This window comes from Muntiacus reevesi, chromosome 2, assembly GCF_963930625.1.
Source record: "Muntiacus reevesi chromosome 2, mMunRee1.1, whole genome shotgun sequence".
Taxonomy (NCBI): Eukaryota; Metazoa; Chordata; class Mammalia; order Artiodactyla; family Cervidae; genus Muntiacus; species Muntiacus reevesi.
Window position 1 is genome coordinate 228,633,035 of NC_089250.1, and position 25,954 is coordinate 228,658,988.

The following is a 25,954-nucleotide window of genomic DNA, read 5'->3' on the forward strand; positions in this document are numbered from 1 at the left end:
AAGGGCAGATGGGTGGGTGAGTGGGTGGGCAGGTGAGTGGATATATGGATGAATGGATGGATATGGATGGATAGCAGATGAGCGAATGGTTGGGTGAGTGGGCAGACACTTGGGTAGGTGGATGGATAACAGGATGAGTGGATAAAGCCCAGACAGGTGGTTAAGCAGTTTGCCACAATTCCAGAACCTAGAGCAGTGGGAATAGGGCGCCACTGAGACTCCTTGGCCTCCCCCACCCTCCCACCCGCAGTTAATTATATGGATATCTCAGACTGTATGGAGCCAGATCTTCCTTCTAGTCACTGTCTTGCTTGCTGTCTTACAGGATCTTACAGCGCTAGCCAGGGTGTCAACTGTATCCGTGAAGATGTAGCTGCCTACATCACCAGGAGAGATGGCGGTGTACCTGCAGACCCGGATAACATTTACCTGACCACTGGAGCTAGTGACGGCATTTCTGTACGTGTCAGAGCGGCTCGTTGTTGTTCACAGTTGACCCACATCAAGAACAGCCTTGCACGTTAGGGCCGATGCATGAGCCTGTGGGCTGTTAAAGGGGGACAGGCCTGGGCAGAGAGGTTGGCCACCCTCTGCTCCCTGCTGTCTGCCCCAGCCTGGTAGCCTGCGGTCCTTACCGCATTCAGTCTTTGTGAACCTGGACACTCCTGCAGCCTCAGTTTCCCTCCTCCAGCTGGGAGGAGTCACGGGGCAGTCTAGGGTGTCCATCTTTCTGGCATCATCAGCCTTTCTCTTACTCAGCGCATACGATATCTCTCCTCTGCCAGGCACTATGTCAGGTGCTGGAGAGATCGTGGGGAACCAGACACATTTGGTCTCTGCTTAGACATCAGTACTGGATCCGACTAGCACTAACAGCACATAAATACATGTCAGATCACCAGCTTTCAGTTTCTCTTCTGGATGAGGGCCAAGTGTTAACAAAAGGGAGCAGCAGGAACTCTGACCTGGGGCTGGTGAGGGCAGGAAGGTTTCTCCAAGGAAGGCTGAGCAGATAGAGATCTGGAGACTGCGTAGATGTGAACTCAGGGAGGCAAGAGAGGGACAGATTCAGGGCAGAAGGTCAGCATATGCCGAGGCCTTAAGCTGGAAGGAGGCTGCATGTTTGGAAGTGGAGCGTTGCAAGGGCAAACACAATGGGGAGGGGCAGTTACCAGCAACCTGCTAGGAGGCAGGTGGGGCCTGAGTCCTGAAGTATTGTCCTGAGAGCCGTGGGAACCACTGAAGGATCTGAAGCAGATGGAGGGTCATAATTAGATTTAGGTTCTTAAGCTTTAACTGTGGCAGGAGGGAGCATAATAGATGTGAGGGTGTTTAGGAGACAAGAGAAGAGGTGGCTTGGGCCGGGCATCAGCTGTGGATGAGGTGAAGAGGGGCTGGTATCAAGGGGTCCATAGGAGAAGGGGCTGAACCTGGGGTCTGAGGTTCACCTGCAGCCTCTGTTCCCTTCCAGCACCCTCCCCCCCGCACCCAGTCAATGCTGGGGGCCGTCTGCCACTTGTCCTCCCTACTCAGGGAGCTTGCCCTTTCAGACCCTTCCTTTAATAAGTTATATTTGTGTCTCTTGACCTCCAAGGCTCTTGTTTTGGATGTTATTAAATGATTTCATCCTTTGCTGAAGCCTCTCAGGTGCATTAAACTCTTCCTTGAGCCCGGGATGAAACGGAGGCCCAGAGACCCTAGGTGGCCTGCGTGCTGTTAAGAGCCTCTCGAGGCATTGGAGAGTCTAGTGTTGGACTCAGGCCCCCAGCCACAGCATCTTCCACTGTATTCTGCCGTCATGGCGCCTCTCTATTCCCAGAGAAGCCCAGGTATGGGTAAGGGTTACAGAGGCGGGTGTGGGGAAGACTCTTTAAGATTTAGTGAAAAGAATCAGGCCATTACACTGGCATTGTTGTAGCAAGGAACTGAGCCTGAGAAAGGAGCTAAGTCTTCATGTAAGACTTAGAAGAGTAAAACTCACCCAGAAGAGTTTGGGCTTTTAAACTAGGCGAATTTTTAAACTAGATGAATTATTGCCACCTCCTCTAATGCCCCACAGTACTCCCCAGGCCTGATTTCTCAGGAATCCTATGAACTTAGGGCCCATTCAGTTTTGGAAACAGCCAGGTTGAAGTGCCACCTGGTGGCAGAAACTGGGTATTTTATCCCATTTTCACACTCCTTTGTTCACTGGTCTTTCCAAGTCTTGGGCTCTGGTAAGTTAGTGACCAGCCAGATTCTCGGCTCCACCCCAGACATATAAAATGGGTTTCAGGGGTGAGGTCAGAATAATTCTGAGACAGGCCTAGTTGGTGGGCTACTTCTTTAAAAGATCTCTTTAAAAAATACAAGTATCAAGTCTTTAGGTACCATGCGTTGTGCTAAAAACTTTAAAACATTTTGCCTATTTCTCATAGCAAACCTCATTTTACAGATGAGGAGAAGTAGACTCAGGGGAGTTCAGAAACCTACATGGGGCTGTGCTGGAGGCAGGCACTGGGTGACTGGTGAAAGGCGGGGTTTGGGGTCTTCCGGCTTCTGCCGCTGTTCAGCCCCCGGGGGTGGGAAGTGGCAGTGGCCCTGTAAGACGTGACTTCTCTGTTGCAGACAATCCTGAAGATCCTGGTCTCCGGGGGTGGCAAGTCACGGACAGGTGTGATGATCCCCATCCCACAGTACCCACTCTACTCAGCGGTCATCTCCGAACTCGATGCCATCCAGGTGAACTATTATCTGGATGAGGACAACTGCTGGGCTCTGAATGTGAACGAGCTCCGGCGGGCCCTGCAGCAGGCCAAAGAGCACTGTAACCCCAAGGTGCTGTGCATCATCAACCCCGGGAACCCCACAGGTCTGCTTTACTTCCTCGCCAGTTTCTTGGGGAGCAGGGTGGTTGGTGTATTGGATGTCTGGACACTAAAGAGCTAACAAATAATGAAGTCCTCTTTGCTCCCAGGTTCCAAATCCAACTCCAGATTTGCTAACATAATACCATAAAGTTGGCCGCCAGCCACCTTAGGAGGTGAGCAAATACAGGCCTTTTCCTGGGCAGGGTTGTATTGTAATTAAGACCAGTTCTTTTTCCTGTTCTTCCTTGTACAAAGAACCTGCTCTTGGATGTCACACACAAATCATCACCATCAATTATAGGCCTAATTTTGCCCTTACTCCTACTTGTTTTTCTGATCCAGTTTTTAGATTGCTGGTGTGTGCGTTTTTGTTTTTCTTTGACACAGCATTGCTGTGTACTTTGAGGCCTGAAAAGGAAATGCCATATTAAAAACAAAAGCAAACAAACCAAAAAAACCTGTTTCCAGAAGTTGGAAAGCACTCCTAATTTTGCATATTTTTCTTCACACGAAAAAAAATGCACGGTTCTGCCTGTTTTGATCTTTCCAGGCTGCTGGCTTTATGTGCCCCAGATGCTATTTGGATGCTGAGAACAAGGGCTCCTCTCTCCTCCTTTGTTGAGATAAACTGGGTCAGGGCCAAAGCGTGGTGGAGCTGATTGTGGAATCTGCTCCTTGGGAACATCAAATGATGCTTCGATCAGCTGAAAGCTCCACTTGAATTCCTGGGTGCAGAAAATGGGTGCAGCTGCTCGCCTAGTTTATTTACACCAACTGCCTGGGGGAGGGGTGAGGGACCTAGCCAGGGTACTGTAGGAAAATGACAGAGCTGGGTTCTCAATCCTGGTTGCACATTGGAATCAAAAAGTAAGCTTTTAAAAATGCCAAAGGTCAGGCCACACCCCAGAATCTCTGGGGATGGGGCTCAGGCGTCAATATTCTGTGTAACTGAAGATGAGAAACACTGACCTAGGATGATGCTTCTAAAACTTCAGCTTGTTAAAAACAAAACTGCTGGGCCCTACATCTAGATATTCTGATATAATTAGGCTGGAGTGGGACTTGACAATTTGCATTTCTAACAAGCTCCTGGGTGATGCTGATGCTACTGGCCCCAAACTTGGAGTAGTAGGTCCTATATCTTAGGAAATACTCTGTATACCTAGTTTATGTCATAGGCTTGGTAACTTCTTGACCAGAAACTTACGTAAATCTTCTCCTGGCTGTCTGGGGAGAAGTAACTGCACCAGACTTTCCTGTTTGGGGTCAAAGTGGGAGTCATGTGCGTTTGATATTAATATAAGCAGGTTTTCAGTAGTCATGTTCGAATATGAGCGTTGGACCATAAAGAAGGTTGAGCACTAAAGAATTGGTGTTTTTGAAGTATGGTGATGGAGAAGACTCTTGAGAGTCCCTTGGACTGTAAGGAGATCAAATAAGTCAATGCTAAAGGAAATCAACCCTGAATGTTCATTGGAAGCTGATGCTGAACCTCCAATACTCTGGCCACCTGATGTGAAGAGCCGACTCATTGGAAAAGACCCTGACGCTGGGAAAGAACCAGGGCAGGAGGAGAAGGGGGCAACAGAGAATGAGAGAATGAGATGGTTGGATGGCATCACTGAATCAATGGACATGAGTTTGAGCAAACTCCGGGAGATAGTGAAGAACAGGGAAGCCTGGTGTGTTGCAGTCCATGGGATTGCAAGGAGTCGGACAAGACTAGCGACTGAACTACAAGAACAAGCAGTTTTTCTAAAAAATAAGTTACGAGCAGGCTCAGGCTGGTTTTGCTCTGTGAGGCTTTCTTTTTAAGTTTCTGGTTGTGATACGCAGCTGTAGGATCTTAGTTCTCTGATCACGGATTGAACTCGGACCCCATCAAGTCTTAACCATTGGACTACCAGGCAGTTCCCCTCTGGGGTCTCAATGTGTGAAAAGCAGTTGTTGGAAGATGGGGGATGTAAAGTAAAGACCTACCTGTGATGACCGTGTATCTCGTCTGGACCACACACTGTGACCACTTTGTCTGAAAGGTGTCGAAATGGAGTGGAATATTAGTGGCTAACAGGGCTCTTTGGGATTTGAGACAGAAACTCACCTTGAGGCTTGAAGGGAGTGGACCTGTGAAGTCCAGGGTAAGGCAGCACACTTGAATCAACGTCGTTGTCATGGGAACCTCAGGCCATGACCCAGCTCTGCTCTGGGCTGGAATCCTCCTCAGGAAGCACCTGTCCTGGGAGTGGCCGTCCGCAGGTCCAGTCAGTGTCCAGCAGCTGAGCATCCTCCACAGGGAGCCTCGCCCCTGGTTTCAACCGAAGCCCCAGGCCAGACTGTTGGACCACACTGGGACACCTGCCCGTGCCTGACCTAGTTAAATCACTGAGGCTGATTGGCTGGGTCTGTGTCCCTGTTGGAGTTTAAAGAGAGGGAGTTCCCCTAGGACAGCTGCGTGCTGTTGCTCAGAGAAGGGCAGGATGTTGGGCTGGTGCAAGCAACAGGTATCCCCATTAGAGTGTGGGACATTCCCTTGGCCCGGCCTCTGGCAAGGGGCGCTTGGAAGCCCCCTCCCCAGTCTTTGGGGCCTACAGCAGAGCTGCCTCTCCTCGGGGGTGCGCACATGTCTCCCCATGCTGGGCACAGTCATGCCCTGCCCTCTGGAGATTATGCATGCGGCTCCTCCTGCTCCGCAGGCCTGTTCTGAGTGACTGCTTCATCCCAGGCACTCAAGAAAAATAAACTCTATCCTTGTCCCACAGTTTGCATCGATCCACATGGGGCATTATTTGTGCACAGCAGGTCTCCTTTCCTCTCCTGAGCTGCGGGCTTCCTGAGGCCCAGCCCTTGCCCTCCCCCTGGCATTATGGAGAAGACTCTTGAGAGTCCCTAGGACTGCAAGGAGATCAAACCAGTCCATCCTAAAGGAAATCAGTCCTGATTATTCATTAGAAGGACTAATGCTGAAGCTGGAACTCCAATACTTTGGCCACCTGATGCGAAGAGCTGACTCCTTGGAAAAAACCCTGATGCTGGGAAAGATTGAAGGAGGAGAAGGGGATCACAGAGGATAAGATGGTTGGATGGCATCACTGACTTGATGGACATGAGTTTGAGCAAGCTCCGGGAGTTGGTGATGGACAGGGAAGCCTGGCATGCAGCAGTCCATGGGGTCACAAAGAGTTGGACATGACTGAGCGACTGAACTGAACTGGCATTATGTACCCTTGGTTTGATACTCTGGATGCTCAAACATTTGCTTGCATTCTAACAGGGTACAATTTGTGGCATCGCAGCCCTGGGAGGGAAGACCAGGAGCATGTGGTAGGCAGGACAGGCTGCCAGGAGGGACAGCCCCTGTCTGTCTATGGGAACAGCAGCTGGTTACTTGTAGCATCCAGAGTTGCTGCCCTTCCTAATTCCCAGAGCGTGAGCTTGCTTCATAGGAAGCCTGCTTGGCCCTTGTTTGGCAGGAGACAGGTTGGTCCCTTAGTAAAGGAACTGGTTTGTTGCTTAGATAGTTTAAATCTGAAATCCTGGCTGAATCATACCATACTCTTATAAGATACATCAATATATTTTTCTAAGACTTAGTCTTGTTATTCTTACATGGACAAGAATATGGTTATTTTTATTTTTAACAAAAAGGTAATATACTCTCTGTACTGCTTTGCATCAAAATGTAGATACATATGTCATTAATACATGTGCACATACATACACATGTAGATATATACAAATGTAACACCCATAGGTTCACATTTATGTCTTTCGTGAGCATCAGCAAGCCTGCCTAGTACTTTTCCAGAAGCTGTGTGAGCGAGTCCAGCATCCCAGGGCCACATCGCGGGCCTCGGGAAATCTGGGAAAATGTTTCTTTCTACCTTGTGGCATTTGTCCCTTTCCCCACTGAAACCCACAGTATTTCCTGTGAGCTGATGGGTGAATATTTTGCTGCCGGCACTCATTTCTCTAAGGTGAATGAAGTGTTGCATCCAGCCCTGAAGGGAGACCCTGGCAGGGACACCGTGGGTGCCTGCCAGCGTCCTCAGCAGGCATGGCTCCCACGTGGTCACTGGAGAGGCCAGAGCTGGTAGGCAGGCTCATTCATTCATTGAGAACTTCTTCCACGGTGCTTACCAGGGAGGGCGCTGCTGGGTGCCGGCTTTGACGTGCTGGGCCGGAGACCTTGTCCCTGAGCTTGTGTGGGGAGAAGGTGTGGTCAGTGCATGTTTCATGGTGTGGCTGCTGTGGGCGAAGGAGGGGAGCGGGGCTGAATGATTTAACTCCTTCAGTTTTATTTTCCTGCTGTTTATGATACGTCCATGTCTTCTTGTCCTCTGGCACAGAATAATACACATATATCCTCCTCCCGCCCCCCACACACACCTCTGAGAAGAATAACAAGAAAGTTGGGTGTGAAACATCACTCCCTCCACATACCTGGCTTAAGTGAGTCAGAGGGATGGAGCTGACCCTAGGGGCTCCCTGGAGGCTCACAGCAGCTAGGGAGGGTGGTCCTGTAAGATCATGAGGGAACACAGACATCTGAGTGATTCCGGTTGGAATTCTCACCTAGGGACAATCGAAACACCATGACTACCTACCTTCTGCTTTTGTTTGGGACTTTTTAGGTCAGGTGCAGAGCAGAAAGTGCATAGAAGATGTGATTCACTTTGCCTGGGAGGAGAAGCTCTTTCTCCTGGCCGATGAGGTAAGAGCAGCCTGGGCTGTCAGAGAGGAGGGTGTGCTTTCTTTTCTGGGGGAGGGAGCCAGGTCTGTTGTTCTATAGACAAGAGAACTTTCTAGATATCGGAGGAGAGATTCTAACAAGGTTGAGGATGTTCAGTGTTAAGCAGCCTGTGAGCCTGTGACCGAAATCATCCCGTATTGGTTTGGTATCTTGGTTATAAGTTTCAAAAATCTAACCCAAACTACTTTAAACTTAACACGGTGGTGGGGTCTCAGGAGTGGGGCTGGATCCAGGGACTCGAATCATATCTTCCAGCTCCTCTTGTTCTATCCTGCTGCTTTGGCCTCAGACACGGGCCTGCTATCTTCCCAGCCTAGAAAGAGAGCTTATCTTCCTGGTCGTTTCAACAAAGCTCAGAATTAAGCTTCACTGGTGCAGTTTAGGTCAAATACCCATCACTGAATCGATTATTCTTGCCCAGTGGTTGCAATATGCAGACTGACCAGGCCCTAGGCAAGGATTGGGAGCTCTCCCCTATGCCCCCAAACCTGCAGATAGAGAGCTGGGGAGGATGTTCCTTGAAGCAAATCAAGGGCCCCTTTCTCAGGAAGGGAGGGTGGGTGCTGGGTGGGCTGAATGCAGTGTCCTGTTAGGAGGGGAATCTTATCAACCCCAGAATCGCTGCTTCCTAAACCATAGATCTGGAGACAAACCTGCCCATTCTTTTCCTGCTTAGCAAGAAGAAATTAAAGACCTGTCAAATCCTATTTTCACGTCTTCATTTCTGAATGATTTCTGGTTAGTCATAGCTTCTAGCACCACCCCCACCCCCACCCCCACCCCCAGAGGTTATCCACCAAATCACTGCTGTGATTAATAGCAGATAGACGGAAATCTTCATTTCTAAAGGAAAGAAGGGGCAGTAGAATGACCTGGTGCATGAACCTCTTCCCTCAAGGTTGGGGAAGCAAGGGGGGGTTGATGAAGGGGAGAGGGAGAGGCCATGGAGGAGTTGGGGAGGGGAGGAGGCTCTGCCTGACTTGTTGAAGGTGGAGCTGGCCCGACCCTCCTGCTGACCCACAGCGCCTCAGAGAGCCTCGGTTTCCCTGGTCTCCAAACTGCATGGGAAGTTCATCTCCGAGGGCAGGTGGAGCGCTTGCCTGCTAGACTATATAGATGGGGAGGGACAAGGGGTGTAGGCGCTGCTCAGTCCAGGGAGGAGAGAATGACTGTGATGGTGGATGGAAAGCTGGGTGAGTGCTGCGAAGCGCTGAGGAGCATGGTTAGCTCTTCAGATGGGGAGGTCAGAGGACAGGTCCATGAACTGCTTTCACCACTCATCTTATTGACGGGGTGAGCATCACGCTCTGGGATGAAAGCCTGCTCGGGCCGGCAGGGTAATGTGATGTCACTGGCACGTGAGGCAGAAAGGAGATCTGGAGACTGGGTGGGGCTCATGTGGGAGAATCCAGTGGGCACCCAGCCCGTGCCCACCCCCCCCCCGGGGCCTTGCTTGTTCTGGAAGGTTCCCTTGGGCACATCTGGCTTAGAGATGACCTCTCAGGCCAGCTTCACGGCAGGCAGCCCTGGCTGCAGGTTGTCCCAGAGCCCCTGTGCCCTCGCTGGGCCACAGCCGGGTGGCTCAGCTTCTGGGGCACTTGGCTGACTGTCCCTGTCCTGTCCCCTCCTGCAGGTATACCAGGACAACGTCTACTCCCCGGACTGCAAATTCCACTCCTTTAAGAAGGTGCTTTATGAGATGGGGCCTGAGTACTCCAGCAACGTGGAGCTCGCTTCCTTCCATTCCACCTCCAAGGGCTACATGGGCGAGTATGTGGGCCCCCGCCTCCCTCCCGCTGCTCCCGGGCCTGCCTGGTCCCGCTGCTTCTCCACCCTGACGAGAGGTGGCTACTCTTGTCTACAGCGTCTGCTGATCTAAGAAGCAGGAGGAGATAGGCCATGTCTCCCCGAGGGGAGTGCACCGGTGTGAGGGCATCCCCTGTGCAAGGGCTCATGTAAAATAAGGCTGTGATGGAAATGAATACAGGACCTACAGCAGCTTCCAACCCTAGTGTTTTCCGCCAGCCTTGTCGCTATTGCTCTGACACTTGACTGAAATCTGAGGGCCAGGGGTGGCAGGTGGAGTGGACAAGTGCTGTCAGGCCAGTGGCCAAGCTCTGTATGCACCCTGCCTGAGCACCCCGTGACCTGTGGGGCCAGAACATCAGCTTCAACCCTATATTTATTCATTCAGCCAATATTTATTGAGCACCTGCTGTGAGTTCAGAAGCTCAACAGTGAGGTTACAACAGTGAGCAAACCACAGCCATTCTGCCCTCACAGAGTCATCTGTAGTGAGGTCAGAGGCAATAGACAAGTGAACATGATGTGTCAAGTGAACAGAAATAATCAGAGAAGAGGTAGAATGCAGAGAGCCAGCGTCTGGTCACTAAAGAGTTGGACCCAGGGAGGGGAGGTGGGGAGCTATGCAGACATCTAAGGAAACAGCTTCTGCAAAGGCCCTGAGGTGGAAGGAGCAGGTGTTCGAGGAGCAGCAAGGAGACTAGAAAAGAGTGAGGGAAAGTGGCAGCAGTTGAGACCAAAAAGTCACAGGAGGCCAGATCACCTGGGCTATTTAGGTTATCTTTTACTCAGAATGAGATGGGAGCCCTTAGAGGGTTTGCACAGAGGTATAACTTCTCCTGGTTGCCGCGTAATGGGGGCAGGAAAGGAAGCAAGCACTCAAGTCAGGAGGCTGTTACAGTCCAGGGGAGATACTAGGGGCCAGGGTAAAGATGGGGAGAAGATGTTGGATCCTGGGTATGTTTGAAGGTGAAGTTGGCAGGTGTTGCTTGATGAAAAGGAGGGTGTGAGAGAGAGAAGTCAAGGATGACTCCCAAGTTTTTTGTTCACACAACAGGAAGCATAGAGTTGCCCTCAATAGATGAGGATGTCTGTGGGTGAAGCAGGTTTGGGGGGGATTTGGACGTTGGTTTTAGATGTGTAAAATTTGCAGATGCCTGTTGAATGTCTAGATGGAGATGGATATGTGAGTCTGTAGCTCAGGACTGATATCCAGCTGGAGATTCAAGTTTGCAAGATGTCAGTATTTGAGTTGTTAATTAGATCTCCGAGCCTAGACATACTCCTCCCTAATCATTGGGAGGAGTATAGACAGAGAAGAGGTCCAGGGACTGGGCCCGGCTGTCACTGCTTAAAAGTCAGGGGAGGAGAGGAGGAACCTGCAAACTAGACTGAGATGGATAGGCCCATGCATTTATAGCCAAGGACATTCATTCCCCAGCATTGTGGGAGTTCTACTATGTGCCAGGTGTCAGGGTAGGGGAGAGGGTCTGGAGGCCAGTGTAACTATGAAGCTTCAAAAAATATATTGACCAGGTCAAGCGAGCTTCCCAGGTGGCACTAGTGATAAAGAACCCACCTACCAATGCAGGAGATATAAGAGACACAGGTTCAATCCCTGGGTCAGGAGGATCCCCAGGAGGAGGAAATGGCAACCCACTCCAGTATTCTTGCCTGCAGAATCCCATGGATGGAGGAGCTAGCCTGCTGGGCTACAGTCCATAGGGTTGTAAAGAGTCGGACACCGACTGAAGTGACTTAGCACACTCACACACGCAAGGGAGCTGTCCCCTTGGGATGGTTGCCCAGCTGCTCTTGGCTGTTTTGTTGCAGGCAGGAGTTGATTTATGCTGTTCTTTTTGGTTTACCCTGGTAGCTGTGGTGCCTCCTTGCTAAACTTCCGTGTGTTGTATACCGCTTTTCTTAAACAAATATGTTCTCTAGTAACTCATTTTTCAAACTCAAGTGTGTTTATTACATATCTACCCATCTCTCCCTCTGTGTTATTAATTGCCCTGGATATTGGTAACCTAAGTTGGTATCCTGTTGCCCATAGATCCTGATTACTTAGGATTAGACTGATTTACCCACTTTGATTTTCTGCTCATCATCAGAGAGTAAAGCAGAAAGATTCTTCTTTCAACTTTTGTTACAGAAAACCTTTCCAAGAGGCCAGAATTTATCTTCCTGCCTTGGAAAGGCCAGTTGATGGATCAGATGGGGATCTGTCTTTGCCGGTTCATTCTACAGCCTGATCCCAAAAGTGTTTTATTGAGTTCTCATCATACCAGGTGGTCTGAGATTGGGTGGGTGTGGTGCATATACAGAGGAAGACAGGAGCTGATGCCATTATTTCTGTGGTCATTAGTCTGAATGTTATCAGTCACAGTCCAGAGAAGGAAGCATAGCTACAGAAAGTGTGGCTAATGGAGCGGATTTGGTTCTGAAAGGTTGTTTTTTTGGTGTTTTTTTTTTTTAATGATTTCAGCTTATTTTCATGAGATTTGACTCTGTATCAGTCAGGATCCTTTTGGCAATAAGTAACAGAAACTCAACATGAAAGAGGGTTTAAAAAAAACACATATAAAGTGAAGTCAGTCAGAAAGAGAAAAACAGATACTGTATACTAACACATGTATATGGAATCTAGAAAGATGGTACTGATGAACCTTTTTGCAGAGCAGCAGTGGAGACACAGACATTGAGAACAGATTTATGAACACAGCTCAGGGTCGGGGGGAGAAAGGAGAGGTGGGATGTATGGAGACAGTAACGTGGAAACATACATTACCACGTGTAAAGTAGACAGGGAATGGGCATTTGCTGTGTAACTCAAGGAACTCAAGCCGGGGCTCACTGACAACCTAGAGGGGTGGCATGGGGGTGGAGGAGGGGGAGATGTTCACGTGAAAGGGGACATGGGTAGACCTATGGCTGATTCACACTGATGTTTGGTAGAAACCAACACAATACTATAAAGCAATTATCCTTCAATTAAAAATAAATAAATTTTTAAAAATTCCATATCAGTGAAAAGTCAAGGAGTAAAGTTGAATCAGGGGGCTTAAAAATGTCAGTGGGTCTCTTTCTCTACTCCTGGCTTTGTCCTGTTTTCTTTCCCAGCTCTGCTTTCCTACCCCCCTCCCCTTTTTTTCTTTTCTTTCTTTCTTTATCCTTTTTTTTTGACCATACCATGCAGCTTATGGGATCTTGTTCCCTGACCAGGAATTGAACGAGGGCCCTTGGCAGTCAAAGCACAGAGTCCTAACCACTGAATTGCCAGGGAATTCCCTGCTCTGCTTTCCTTTGGATTGGCTTTGTTTTCAGGCATCAGAAAGTTGCAGCAAAATACTCAGGTTGCTGCTCACATGCCCACTTCTTGAACCTATGCAAGGGGTGCCTGGCCTTAATCACATGCCCCTTTGGAGCAGAGCTGGTATAATACTAGTTAGGGGTCAGGCTAAGCTGCTATAACCAAAAGGCCCCAAAGTACTGTGGCTCACTGTAGAAGACTTACAGACCCAAAGTATAATGGCTCACTACAAAAAAACTAGGAATAAAACCACCATATGACCCAGCAATCCCACTCCTAGGCATATACCCTGAGGAAACCAAAATAGAAAAAGACACATGTACCCCAGTGTTCATTGCAGCACGGTTTACAATAGCTAGAACATGGAAACAGCCTAGATGTCCATTAACCGATGAATGGATAAAGAAGCTGTGGTACATATGTATAAAATTAGTCAGCCATAAAAAGGAATGCATTTGAGTCAGTTCTAATGAGGTGAGCAAACCTAGAGCCTATCATACAGAGCAAAGTAAGTCAGAAAGAGAAATGTGAATATTGTACTGACGCATATATATGGAATCCAGAAAGACGGTACTGATGAATTTATTTTCAAGGTGGCTGTGGAGAAACAGACACGGAGAACTGCCCTATGGACACAGGGGGGAGGGGAGGAGAGAGGGTGAGCATATGTAGAGAGTAACATGGAAACTTACATTACCATATGTAAAATCGATAGCCAACGGGAAACTGCTGTCTGACTGAAACAGGGGCTCTGTGACAATCTAGAAGGGTGGGAGGTGGAGGGATATGGGAGGGAGGTTCAGGTGGAAGGGGTTATGGGTGTACCTGTGTTTGACAGAAAACAACAAAATTCTGTAATGCAGTTATCGTTCAATTAAAAAATAGAGTGGCAAAAACAAGAAAGTGACAGGAAAAAAAAAAAAAAACTACAGTGGCTCAAACAAGGGGGAAGTGTGTCTCTGTGATAACAATTCAGAGGCAGGGGGAGTCCAGGACTGGCTCTGCCCCACGAGGTCATTTAAAGATAGGCTGCTGGGCTGGCTCTGTCTTCTCAACATGCGGCATCATCTCTAGCACTGAGGCTGCTTGCTCTGGTGTCTGCCTTTCTTAGGAAGTGGGAGAGAGCATGCTTTTAAGGAAGTGATGTGGGATTTGCACATATCACTTCTATTCACTTTCCATTGGCAGGAACTTGGCCATACCTGGCAGCTCAGGGTTGGCCATGGGACTGGTTACAGGAGATTCTGGCCGGCTGGGTGCACTTAATAGAGGTCTCTCTGTGATGGTGGGTGCTCTCTCCTGCTTCAACATTCTAGGTGTGGCTACAGAGGAGGCTACATGGAGGTGATCAACCTGCACCCTGAAATCAAGGGCCAGCTGGTGAAGCTGCTCTCGGTGCGTCTGTGCCCGCCAGTGTCTGGGCAGGCTGCCATGGACATCGTTGTGAACCCCCCGGTGCCAGGAGAGGAATCCTTCGAGCAGTTCAGCAGGGTGAGTCAGCTGGGTCCCGTGGCCTCTCTGCATCACTGCTGTGGCCAGTGTTCACCATGTGTGGTCTCCATGGCCAGCCTCTCTCCAGATGACCTCCAGGGCACACTTCTGGTTCCACATGGTGCCTGACCCACCCCAGTAAGGTTAAGTCTCCGGATGTAGCTGGGCTGTATTTGAAGTGGGAGGACTGTGCACAGTGTGGGTGTGGGCACCTCTTCGTCTTCCTCACCTGTGAGCACTGAGGACGGGCAGGTGCTCAGAGGGAATGGCCTTGTGTCCTGAGAACGTGGGGGGCAGACAGTGGGGTGATGATTCTGTTACTAACGTAAAAGGGGGAAATGGATGAGCATGCCATTGATTCTAGACCACAGGCCTGCCTGTGGCTTAACCAGATGTCCTTGCAGCTTGAAGTGATGCAGACAGACCCTTTCAACTGCAGGTGACAAAAACCCAGCTCTAATAAGTTTAAACAAAAATGGAACTTATTGAAGAAGTCAGCTCCCAGCTATTTTAGAGTCACAATCTTTCTTTTTAAATTGTGGTAAATTACACAGAACATAAAATTTGCCACTTTGATCTTTTTTGACTGAACAGTTTAGTGAATAAAGTACATTCACATTGTGCAGCCATTATCAACATCCATCTCCAGAACCTTTTCCCAAACTGAAACTGTACCCACTAAACAATAACTCCTCATTTCCCCCTTCCCCAGCCCCTGGTAACCTCTAATCTACTTTCTGTCTCTGTGAATATGACCACTCTAGGCACCTCATATATAGCATTTGTCTTGTGGCTGGTTTATTTCAGTTGGCACTATGTCTTCAAGGTTTGTCCCTGTCATGGCGTGTGTCAGATGTGCTTCCTTTTGAAGGCAGGGTAATGTTCCCCCGTGCGTACGTGCTGTGTTCTGCTGATTCATTTGTCCACAGGGCACACCGCTTCACCTCCCAGTCCAGCAGCGCTTGCACAAGTGTTGGGCTGCCTGCTCCAGCTTTGGACACGTGTCAAGCTCTCAGCCTGTCACTGACGTGCTTTGCCTGGATTGTGTGCCCCAACACATCACGTGGATTGGGGAAAGGGTAGCTCCCCAGAATCAAATGGTGGGGCTGTCTTCTAGAAGCATGTTATAGAATGTTCCATCCAGGGCCAAGTCCGTTCAGGCTGATGGGGAGGGACTGGTTTTTCTTGTTTTCAGGAATGACATCTTAGTACGAGAACAGAACCCATGACACAAGCTACCTGGGACCTACCTGTGACTCATGTGCCCCTGCCCAGGGCCCGTGGCTACCTCCTGGGCTGAGTGTCTGTGGAGGACATTCTACAGAGGGACACGTGTCTTGCCCTCCTCCCTGGTTTGCTGCTGAAGCACACAACAGCTTGCCTTTTACTGGTCTGCCTGGATGCCCTAGTTTGAAGGGATGGTTTTTCGTGTCTGGAGCCATGATGTCTGGAGATGCTGACTCCGCTGCTTTCTCTGTCTCCTCAGGAGAAAGAGTCCGTCTTGGGTAACTTGGCCAAAAAAGCTAAACTGACAGAAGACATGTTTAACCAAGTCCCAGGAATTCACTGCAACCCCTTGATGGGGGCCATGTACGCCTTTCCTCGAATCTTCATCCCTGCAAAAGCCATGGAGGCAGCTCAGGTCAGAGGTGCCGGGTTGGGCTGGCTCTCTCAGCAAGTTCACTTGGAACTCTTTCTTGCCTCAAGGAGCACACCTGCTGGCCCTTGAGGCTCTGAACTTGGTGTATCCATTGGTCAGATGGTAGTTAACGTGTAAAGATGACAGGCTCCTGGAGACCCAGCCCTGCAGCAGCTGTGGTGATGGGGTGGGCATGAGGTCAGATCCAGGTGTGATGTGATGCATTTAAAACTGAACAGACACTGGAGAAGCATCAAGAGCTGTCTCCTCCATGTGGCCACCATACCCTACCGTAGCGCTTCTCAATCTTGAATGTGAACATGGATCACCTGAGACCCTGTTAAAAATGTCAGTTCTGGTTCAGGAAGTCTATGGAGGGGCCTAGGGTTCTGCATTTCCAATAAGTTCTCAGGTGGTTCCACTGACCCTGGTTTGAAGATCAAGGGCCAGAGTCCTATCTCTGAAAGTGTCCTCACATCCCCTAACCTACCTTGTTAAACATTCAAAATCTGGCCCCGTCCCTCAACCTGTAGAATCAGAATCCCTGGTGTTGGAGCCTGAGAATCTATTTAAGAGGTGGCCTGGTTGTGCAAACCGCAGTGTGAGAAGCACCATCAGCAGGGCCCCCGAGAGGCTTGTTCCTTAAGGCTCCCCTGGGCACAGACCTCAGGGCCCTGGCTTGGTGTATAGGAGGCCAAGGCCAATGCTTGGGGAGCTACTCTGTGGGGCGGGGCACATAGGACTCGGGCTGGCACTCCCTAGGGGACAGCAGAAGCCCCACAGCCGTACCAAAGCGGCCTTTGGGTTCTTTGCTCCCAGCCCCAGCTGCCTGCGCACCCAGCGTCTTGCCTTGTTTCTCGCAGGAAGAGAGGGCGGAGGGGCCCTGCCATGGGAAAGAACCCGCCGTGGCAGGCATATTGGGCTTTGAGATTGTAGTGGCGTGTCTGTGCAGTGTGATATCGGGGATGACTCCTAAGTTCTGCCCCGTGTCCACAGGCCCATAAGATGGCCCCTGACATGTTCTACTGCATGAAGCTCCTGGAGGAGACGGGCATCTGTGTCGTACCCGGCAGCGGCTTCGGGCAGAGGGAAGGCACCCACCACTTCAGGTACCACTTCCTCTGCACCAGGGGGCGAGTCCTGGTTTGTCTTGGGAAACTTGGGCTTCTTAACAGCAAGGCAACTTCAGAGACTGAGATGTGTGAAGCCCCTGTGCCCTCATCCCACGCCCATTCTGTCCTGCCGCAGAGATGGCTGAGACCCTGCACAGGGCCTAAGGAAGACTGTGGGTGGACTCCGAGGTCGTCTCCTTGACCCCTGTCTCCCCCTCCACTGCCTCCATCTATCACATGCTGTTTGCAGTGTTCCCAGTGCTATGTTTTCTTTTCTTCCCTTGTCCCTTTTCAACTCCATGATGTATCAATCTGCATCCAGGAGCTCAGCAGCTTGTCCACTGAGCCAAAAACCTGCTGAGATGTTGCCTCTGAAATACGGTGGAATTGCTGTGCCACCTTTCACAGGCATGGGACTCTACCAGGCCAGCTGAACAGCTCAGCCAGGGCTTCCCACCAAGGCCAGTTCTGTTCTGAAAAGCCTCTCCAATGTTTCCTGCAGCAGATGTCAAAAAAAAAAGAAATGTCTTGGGCTTAGCACCTGGGGCCAAGTTTTGAGTCAGTGAAGGTCATGGGCAGTCCCCTCAGTGGACAAATGTGCATGGATAGCCTTTCCACCCTAGTTGGGCTTCTTTGCAATTTGTGGCCCACTGAGAGCTGCCCTTAGGGATGGAAAGCAGGTTGCCAGGATTGGAGAGAGGAGTTAGTTACCATGGCAACATGGAAATTCCTATGGAGGGAAGTTGTGACTGGAAGTTCTCCCTATGAGACTGATAGGGGAGATGGAAAAGGCTTGTCTAGCAGGAGTTAGGGCGACTCCAGAGAAAAGTTCTGTGCACCTATCAGAGTGTTGGGTGGGCCTTCTATGATTATTGGTGGGTGGGTTAACTAAACTGAGATGCCGCCACCAGCTTACTGCATTTGTTCACATGTATGAGTTGGCTAAAAAAATATGTGAATGATGAGGGAACGTGGTTCAACAAGTACCAGGTGCTGTCCAGGGCCTGTCCCTCCCCAGGAAGCTTGCCTGCATGGTGTGGCTTCCACGGCTGCAGGTAGAGGAGTGACCTGCCAGATTCACCTCTCTCCCCTTCTCCAGAGCAATTCGTGTCCAACTTTGCTGTTCTCCTTCCTGACAGAATGACCATTCTTCCTCCGGTGGAGAAACTAAAGACGGTTCTACAGAAGGTGAAGGACTTTCACATAAAGTTCCTGGAGAAGTATGCATGAGGACTCCTCGGGCCCCAGAGGGAGACGAGGCCCTCGGCCTGCTTCCTGATATGCCCGCCCAGCCCAGCCCAGACTCATCTCCCCCAGCGACTCTGCCTCAGGCCTTACGAAGGTCACTGGTCGCTTTCATCGTCATTTTGCCCCAGGAGACTTCTTTCTTTGTGCCTTGATGTTGGGAGCACCTCTCTTCTGAGCAAATGTGAATTGGGGATGCCTCAGAAGCCCTGTTTTTTTGATGCAGCCAAAGTAGAGGGGACTTGCTCAGCGTATATGTGGTAGTGTTCTCCGAATCTGTTGTTGTTGCTTGTGGAAAATTCATTTGGTATTTAAAACAGCCTGGGTGTGTTGGGTGAGCTGCTTCAGGTTTGCAGAAACAAGGCATCAGGAAATGGATAACTTAACCGCGATGAGGACTGGAAATCCCAAACTCACCGCCATGATCTGTGAAATAAAACCCTTAGCGGTGTGAAAATCTATTCCTTCAAACGGGAGAGCCTGGAGTCCACTGGAGGCCCAGAGAGGGCCCATCCTTCTGACCTGGAGGCAGGCATCCTGCTCTCAGACTAGGATGGTGAGGCTAGCAGCACAAGGATGCCAGGCTAGGTGGTGGTGGGTGTGGGGACTGTGGTCAAGGCCAGAAGGTCCTGCAGGGGAGGGGTGGGTGTGAACCAGGCTCCAAGTTGAACCAGGCCTCCGTCTTGGAGCACACAGCAGGTAGTGAGGATTCTGCCCCCAGGAGGGCTGCAGGTGAAGGGTTCTCTTGAGCTTTCTTAGCCTGGGACACGCATCTTGAGGTCTCCCTGAGCTCCAGGGGCACAGGGTTCATCAGCCCAGCAATATCTCAGTTGTGGGGGATTCTGCCTGATGGTGTGTGGATCTATCCCACTGTTACTCAACAGCCAGCCTCATCCAAGGGCTTCATGGGATTTTAGGCAATAGTAGAACAATGAAACTGAAAATGTCCTAGTGAAGGAGGGTATCCTTAGGGACATGAAGACCACATGCCCCTCCTGCAGTGTTTGTTGTTTGGACCAAGCGGAATTTGGTCCATATCCTAGCTCTTAATTGGTCCAAGTGCCTGGTAGCTTGGCTGCTCTGTACATGTGATCCGATTCAAAGTTTATCAAAGTGTTCTATGAGTAAAGTGTTTTGCCTCCATGTCTGCTGCTGGCTCCCCTCCCAGGCTCTGTAGACTGTCCCATAGCGTCAGTCGTCTTTTGGGGGTAGGGGAGGGGGATTATCCCCCCAGCTTGCAGCTTCCCTTCCATGAGCAAACCTTGGTGGGGCACCTGACCCACACTCCCCGGAAGTAGGCACTACAGACCGGAAGTAGGCACTACAGACCGGAAGTAGGCACTACAGGCCGGAAGTAGGCACTACAGACCGGAAGTAGGCACTACAGGCCGCAGCAGGCTTATGGCCTCTTATCCTTCTCTGGGCCATGCTTGGTGGGCTTCCCTGAGAAGCCAAGGCCAGCTCAGGAGTCAGGGGATCCAGCAAGTCCTAAAGTGGAATTGAAGGGACTGAAGAGAGAAATCTGAAGAGGCTAAAGGAGTGAACTTTGAAAGCAGCCTCGTCCTGTAATCCCCACGCCAGGTCCATGCACGGGATGCAATAGGAAACTTCAGCCTGCCCCGTCCACTAGCATCACAGTCCCTGTGAAGAAAGTAGCCACAATCTCAAATAACAAAGGGAATGTTTTAGAACTTTTTCTTCCTTAAAACTTCGAGAAAATTGCACTTGTGCTTGCTGATGGTATAAGCCAGGATGTGTCCCAGAGTTGTGAGATTTCTGGTGGAAAGGTTAAATAGTAGAAGCTAGTATATTTTCTATATTTTTGTAACAATTGCTTTTTTCATGGGGGGAGTTGGGGTTAGTATTTGTAGTTTTAACAAGTCCAGTAGTTTTTTAAAATGAATCTCTTCAGATTATAAGTAACCCCTAAAAACTTTGCAACGTTTACATGATTTTTTAAAAAAAGATGCCATATACATTTGGTTTGCATTTAAAAATAAGTAAATACTTAATAAGGTCAGCTAGCTGGTTTAGGAGGTTAATTTGATTCAGGTAGAAACTCTGATCATGATAGATTTGATTTTCTGAAGATTGTGGTGTCTTATTTGGGCACCACCAGAGCAAGTTGTTTGTCATTTGAGGTTGCACTTTAAATCTATACCTGTAAAGTTTTCTGCTGTTCGTCTAGGTCTGCACGGGAGTTGGGGGGATGCTGGGCTATACTGTGGTGGTCCATCACCTTGCACCTTGTGGCCAGACTGGTTGTCCCCATGTTTGAATTTGCAGGACGAGCTGACAGGCCTACATGTCCGTTTTCCAGTCTGGATTCTCATAGGCGTCTCCTGACAAAGGTACTTCATGATAGCTCTGGTGGAAATTTCTAAACAATAAAATATATGTCCAAAATGGTGACTGTGTTTAACTTTCTTTGTATTTTAAATATCAAATGGACATCACTAATTGTACACCTTCATTCTTCTGTTCCTAAGTCACAGCTTTTCAGTTTCCGTTTCTTCTTAGGTGTCAACCCTAAGGACCCTGGGCTGCTTTCTATTGCATATGTATTCTTTTAAAATAGAATGCTGTTCAGATGGAAACAAGACCTTTGATTTTCTCATGGCAGTGAAATGAACTAGCAGCTTCTTCGCAGAGAGCAGGGGAGCCCAGGCAGGCAGGGGGAGCTGGAGAAGCAACCCTGAGGCCAGGGGGAAGGAGCAGCTGCCCAGACAAGGGGTTTCATTCATTGCCCCAGGCTTTCCCAGGCCCACGTCAATTTTAATATGTGGTTCTGGAATTCAAAACTTTATTTTTCACTTAAAACTGAAACTTCTTTATTAAAGGAAGTCTGGAAATATATATATGTTTTAAAAAGTAAGATTCTTTCGAGTGGAAGGCTTGGAAACTTACTGAAAGTAGCTTAAGTAGAAGAGAATTTATTATGTCATGTAAAAGGAATTTATTGAAATCCTGGAGGGATGCTGACTTTAGTTTTGATGTACACTGTTAAGTGCAAAACCTATCTGCCTGTCCGGCTATACTGAAAAATGTAATAGAAGGGCTCTGCCTTGGTCCACATGCTCTTCCCTGATCAGTAGCTGTGGCCTTTGAGAATAGAGTGTTTTGGCTGGCCCTGTATATGAGCAGAGGTAGAGAAGGGCCTAGAATTGCCAGCCCCATCAGGGTCTTTGGAGGAGAAGTTGCTCTCCATAGGAATGAGGGATGGAGGTGATGCTGCCCCCACAAACCTCTTTTACCACAGGTGACTCTTTAGAGGGAAGCTGGGGGAGGTGTGTTCAAGGAAGGTTGAAAGTCACTACTGGTTGATAACCCAGGGGACTGAGATGCTCTGCATACACACACTGTGCACATACCCTGGGAAGTGTACATCTCGTCTGGTGAGCAAACATTGTGTAGTGTATTATGCAAAGAGTTTATTAAATAGACAAAGATTGGAAGATACTTATTCTAGATCAGTAATTCCCTTGTCACTAGGGACTGGTTTTGTGAAAGACACTTTCCACGGATATGTGGTAGGGCAGGGAAAGTTCAAGCAGTAATGCAAAAGATGGTGGGGATGGATAGTTCAGGTGATAATGCAAGCTGTGGGGAGTGGCAGATGAAACTTCCATCCCTTGCCCACCACTCACCTGCTGTGTGACCAAATTCCTAACAGGTTGGGGGGCCGGGGACCCCTGCTTTAGATTATTTTTGGTATAGTGTTTGCTCTAACCACATCTAGAAAGCTTTTGAATGTTTGGTAAGGACCTGGCATAAGCCCAGAGACTGCTAGGGAATGGGGAATCAGAAGCTAATGATGGTCACTGTCCTAGAGTCTGATGGATGTTAGATGATAGGTGTTTGAGAAGATGGCGAAGGAATAGGACGGGGAGACCACTTTCTCCCCTACAAATTCATTGAAAGAACATTTGAACGCTGAGCAAACTTCACAAAACAACTTCTGACCACTAGCAGAAGACATCAGGCGCCCAGAAAAGCAGCCCATCGTCTTCGAAAGGAGGTAGGACAAAATATAAAAGATAAAAAGAGAGACAAAAGAGCTAGGGATGGAGACCCATCCCGGGAAGGGAGTCGTAATAGAGGAAGTTTCCAAACACCAGGAAACCCTCTCACAGGCGGGTCTGGGGGAAGTTTTCGAATCTCAGAGGGCAACCTAACTGGGAGGAGAAATAAATAAAACCCACAGATTACATGCCTAAAGGCAACTCCCAGAAGAAAAGTACCCTAGACGCCCGCATCCGCCACCAGCAAGTGGGGACGAAACGGAGAGGAGCCAGCTGGCGGCATTGCTTAGGGTAAGGATCGGGCCTGAATGCCCTGAGGGCAATCGGAGGAAGCTAACGTGAGATAGCAGCTTAAACTGTGGGATAGCAAAAGAAAATTAACCAGCCCGAACACACTACAGGCCCGTTCGCAGAACAAAGGAAGAACTGAGCAATCCCAGAGAAGAGCTAGCCAGCTGTGAACCGGCCCATCCCCTGCCGGAGGCAGGAGGCAGGGCGGAGGGGAAAGGGGCGAACTTGGCCCCAGAGACAGCACCCCCTACCAAACTGCAAACAGGCTCCCAGTTTCTAACCAAAGACTTCCTGAGATTCTGGATGGTTGATATCCGCCGGGAGGGTCACGGCTAAAGACCAGCTCCGCAGAACACACACAAGGCGCACCCAACTGGCGCGCGCGGAAACTGAGGCTGGGACCGCGGAGGGGGGAAGGCGCACCGCACCCAGGGAGAGTGCGCCCGTCAAGCTCCTGGATGCCTGAGCTGCTCCGGCCGGGGAAGGCACAAAAGTCAGGCCCAACCGAGCCCGCGCGTTTGTGGAGAACCCGAAAACTGGAACCGCACACAACGCAGGGCCCGCTCCATATAGAGCAGCCGGGAGCCTGAGCAGTGTAGACGGGGAAAGCACACGCCGCAAGCGGGGGCAAACCCAGTGTGGCCGGAACACTGCGAGTCCTCCCCACACGCACCAGTGATGTTTGTCTGCAGAGCCCCTCCCTCTCCGCAGCAGGACTGAACTAGCGAACCTAAACAAGAGACCACCTCCTCCTGCTTGTGTCAGGGCGGAAATTAGACACTGAAGAGACCGGCAAACAGAAGCCAAATAAACAAAGAGAACCACTTCAGAAGTGACTGGTGCAAGAGTTTAAAATCCCTGTAGGTAACACCGACTACACCGGAAGGAGCCTATAGATATCGAGAAGTGTAAGCTGGAACCAGGAGCTATCTGAAACTGAACTGAACCCACACTGACCACACAGCTCCAGAGAAATTCCTAGATATATTTTTACTTTTTTTTTTAATTAAATTTTTTTTCTTTTTTTTTTTCCTTTTTCTATTTTTTCTCTTTTATTTTCTTTTAAAGATGGTCACTGTCCTCAAAAAACCTATGGATGGAATGGCCACCAGATGGTTCATTGCTTAAATCCCATCTACCTGGTGGTGCTGGGCTTAATAGAAGCATATGGGTGATCACAGGAGAGGCTGGTGCTGTCCTCTACCGAGTTGGGGTGCCTCTGCCCACCTCTACTCTTTCCACAATGCCTTCTGAGATCTTGCTTTTAGCCTTCATCCTTCCACTGAACCAGGAGACTCCTCAAGAAAAAGGAAGTTGAAACTTACTGCTAGGTACCCATCCAGTTCTCTTCCTTAAGAGGAACAAGTCAGCTAGAGTTTCCTATTGAGATTTCATTCTCCTACTGAAAGAAAAAAAGAGACGCCCACATACCTGTGGTCAATTAATCTATGACAAAAGGGCAAGAATGTACAGTGGAGAAAAGACAGTCACTTCAATAAGTGATGCAGGGGAAAATGTAAAACAGCAAGATTAGAACATTTCCTCCTTCACACCATATATAAAAATAAACTCAAAATGGATTAAAAACCTAAATGTAAAACCCCAAACCATAAAACTCCTAGAAGAGAACACAGGCAGTACATTCTTTGACATAAATTATAGCAATATTTTTTGGATCTGTCTCCCAAAGGAAAAGAAATAGGCCTTAATTAAACTTCAAAGATTTTGCACAACAAAGGAAATCTTTGACAAAATGAAAAGACAACCTATTGATGGGAGAAAATATTAGCAAAGCACTTGACCAACATGGGGCTAATATCCAAAATCTATAAACAGCTCATACAATTAAACATAAAAAAAGACCTGAATAGACATTTTTCCAAAGAATATATACAGATGGCCAACAGGTACATGAGATGATGCTCTCTATGTTGCTAAAACCAAGAACAAAAAATCTCACACTGGTCAGAATGGCTATTATCAAAAAGTCTACAAGTAACAAATGCTAGAGAGGGTATGGAGAAAACAGAACACTTGCACAGTGTTGGTGGGAATGGGAATGGGAATGGGAATGGGTGCAGCCACTATGGAAAACAGTATGGAGTCTCCTCAAAAAGCTAAAAATAGAAATTCCCTGTTGATCTAGTGGTTAGATCTCAGTGCTTTCAACCCTGGTTGGGGAACTAAGATCCTGCAAGATGTCTGGTGTGGCCAAAAAAAAAAAACTAAACTAAAAATAGAACTTCCATATGATTCAACAATCCCACTCTTAGGTATACTATTTGGAAAAAAATGAAAACGCTAATTCAAAAAGATCCATGCACCCCAATGTTCATTGCAGCACTGTTTACAATAGCCAAGATGTGGGAACAGCCCAAGTGCCCATGATAAGATGATTGGCTTAAGAAGATATGGCTTAGTTCAGTTCAGTTCAGTCGCTCAGTCGTATCCAACTCTTTGTGACCCCATGAATTGCAGCACGCCAGGCCTCCCTGTCCGTCACCAACTCCCGGAGTTTACTCAAACTCATATCCATCGAGTCGGGGATGCCATCCAGTCATCTTATCCTCTGTCGTCCCCTTCTCCTCCTGCCCCCAATCCCTCCCAGCATCAGGGTCTTTTCCAATGAGTCAGCTCTTCGCATGAGGTGGCCAAAGTACTGGAGTTTCAGTTTCAGCATCAGTCCTTCCAATGAACACCCAGGACTGATCTCCTTTAGGATGGACTGGTTGGATCTCCTTGCAGTTCAAGGGACTCTCAAGAGTCTTCTCCAACACCACAGTTCAAAAGCATCAATTCTTTGGGGCTCAGCTTTCTTCACAGTCCAACTCTCACATCCATACATGACCATTGGAAAAAACATATCCTTGACTAGACGGACTTTTGTTGACAAAGTAATGTCTCTGCTTTTTAATGTGCTATCTAGGTTCGTCATAACTTTCCTTCCAAGGAGTAAGTAGGTCATAACTTTCCTTCCAAGGAGTAAGCGTCTTTTAATTTCATGGCTGCAATCACCATCTGCAGTGATTTTGGAGCTCAAAAAAAATAAAGTCTGACACTGTTTCCACTGTTTAACCATCCATTTGCCATGAATTGATGGGACCCGATGCCATGATCTTAGTTTTCTGAACGTTGAGCTTTAAGCCAACTTTTTCCCTCTCCTCTTTCACTTTCATCAAGAGGCTTTTTAGTTCCTCTTCACTTTCTGCCATAAGGGTGGTGTCATCTGCATATCTGTGGTTATTGATATTTCTCCTGGTGATATGGTTTATATACATATAGATGTGTGAATGTGTATAGCAAAATAGAAACACAGAAAACAAACTATTGGTTACCAGTGAGGAGAGAGTGGGGGAAAGGACTTGATAGGAGTATGGGATTAAGAGATACAAACTACTACATATAAAACAGATAAGCAACAAGGATATACTATACTGCA

General features: G+C 48.7%; 1 protein-coding gene across 2 annotated transcripts in view; it reads left to right on the forward strand.

Annotated features, from left to right (window-relative positions):
• GPT2 (glutamic--pyruvic transaminase 2) overlaps nt 1–20,612 on the forward strand; it is a 34,284-nt gene extending 13,672 nt beyond the window's left edge. Inside the window, exons 5-13 of one of the 2 annotated variants that reach the window (XR_010661669.1) lie at nt 326–459; nt 2,608–2,851; nt 7,481–7,560; nt 9,233–9,369; nt 14,032–14,206; nt 15,693–15,848; nt 16,842–16,954; nt 18,097–19,556; nt 19,597–20,612. Coding sequence is in view for 1 of the 2 variants with exons in the window: in XM_065925262.1 (XP_065781334.1) it covers nt 326–459; nt 2,608–2,851; nt 7,481–7,560; nt 9,233–9,369; nt 14,032–14,206; nt 15,693–15,848; nt 16,842–16,954; nt 18,097–18,187 (1,130 nt within the window). In the remaining variant the exon portion in view is untranslated. Of the gene's footprint in view, nt 1–325; nt 460–2,607; nt 2,852–7,480; nt 7,561–9,232; nt 9,370–14,031; nt 14,207–15,692; nt 15,849–16,841; nt 16,955–18,096 lie in introns of both variants that reach the window. The other variant, XM_065925262.1, reaches the window with a different exon arrangement.
• The last annotated feature ends 5,342 nt before the right edge of the window (nt 20,613–25,954 follow it).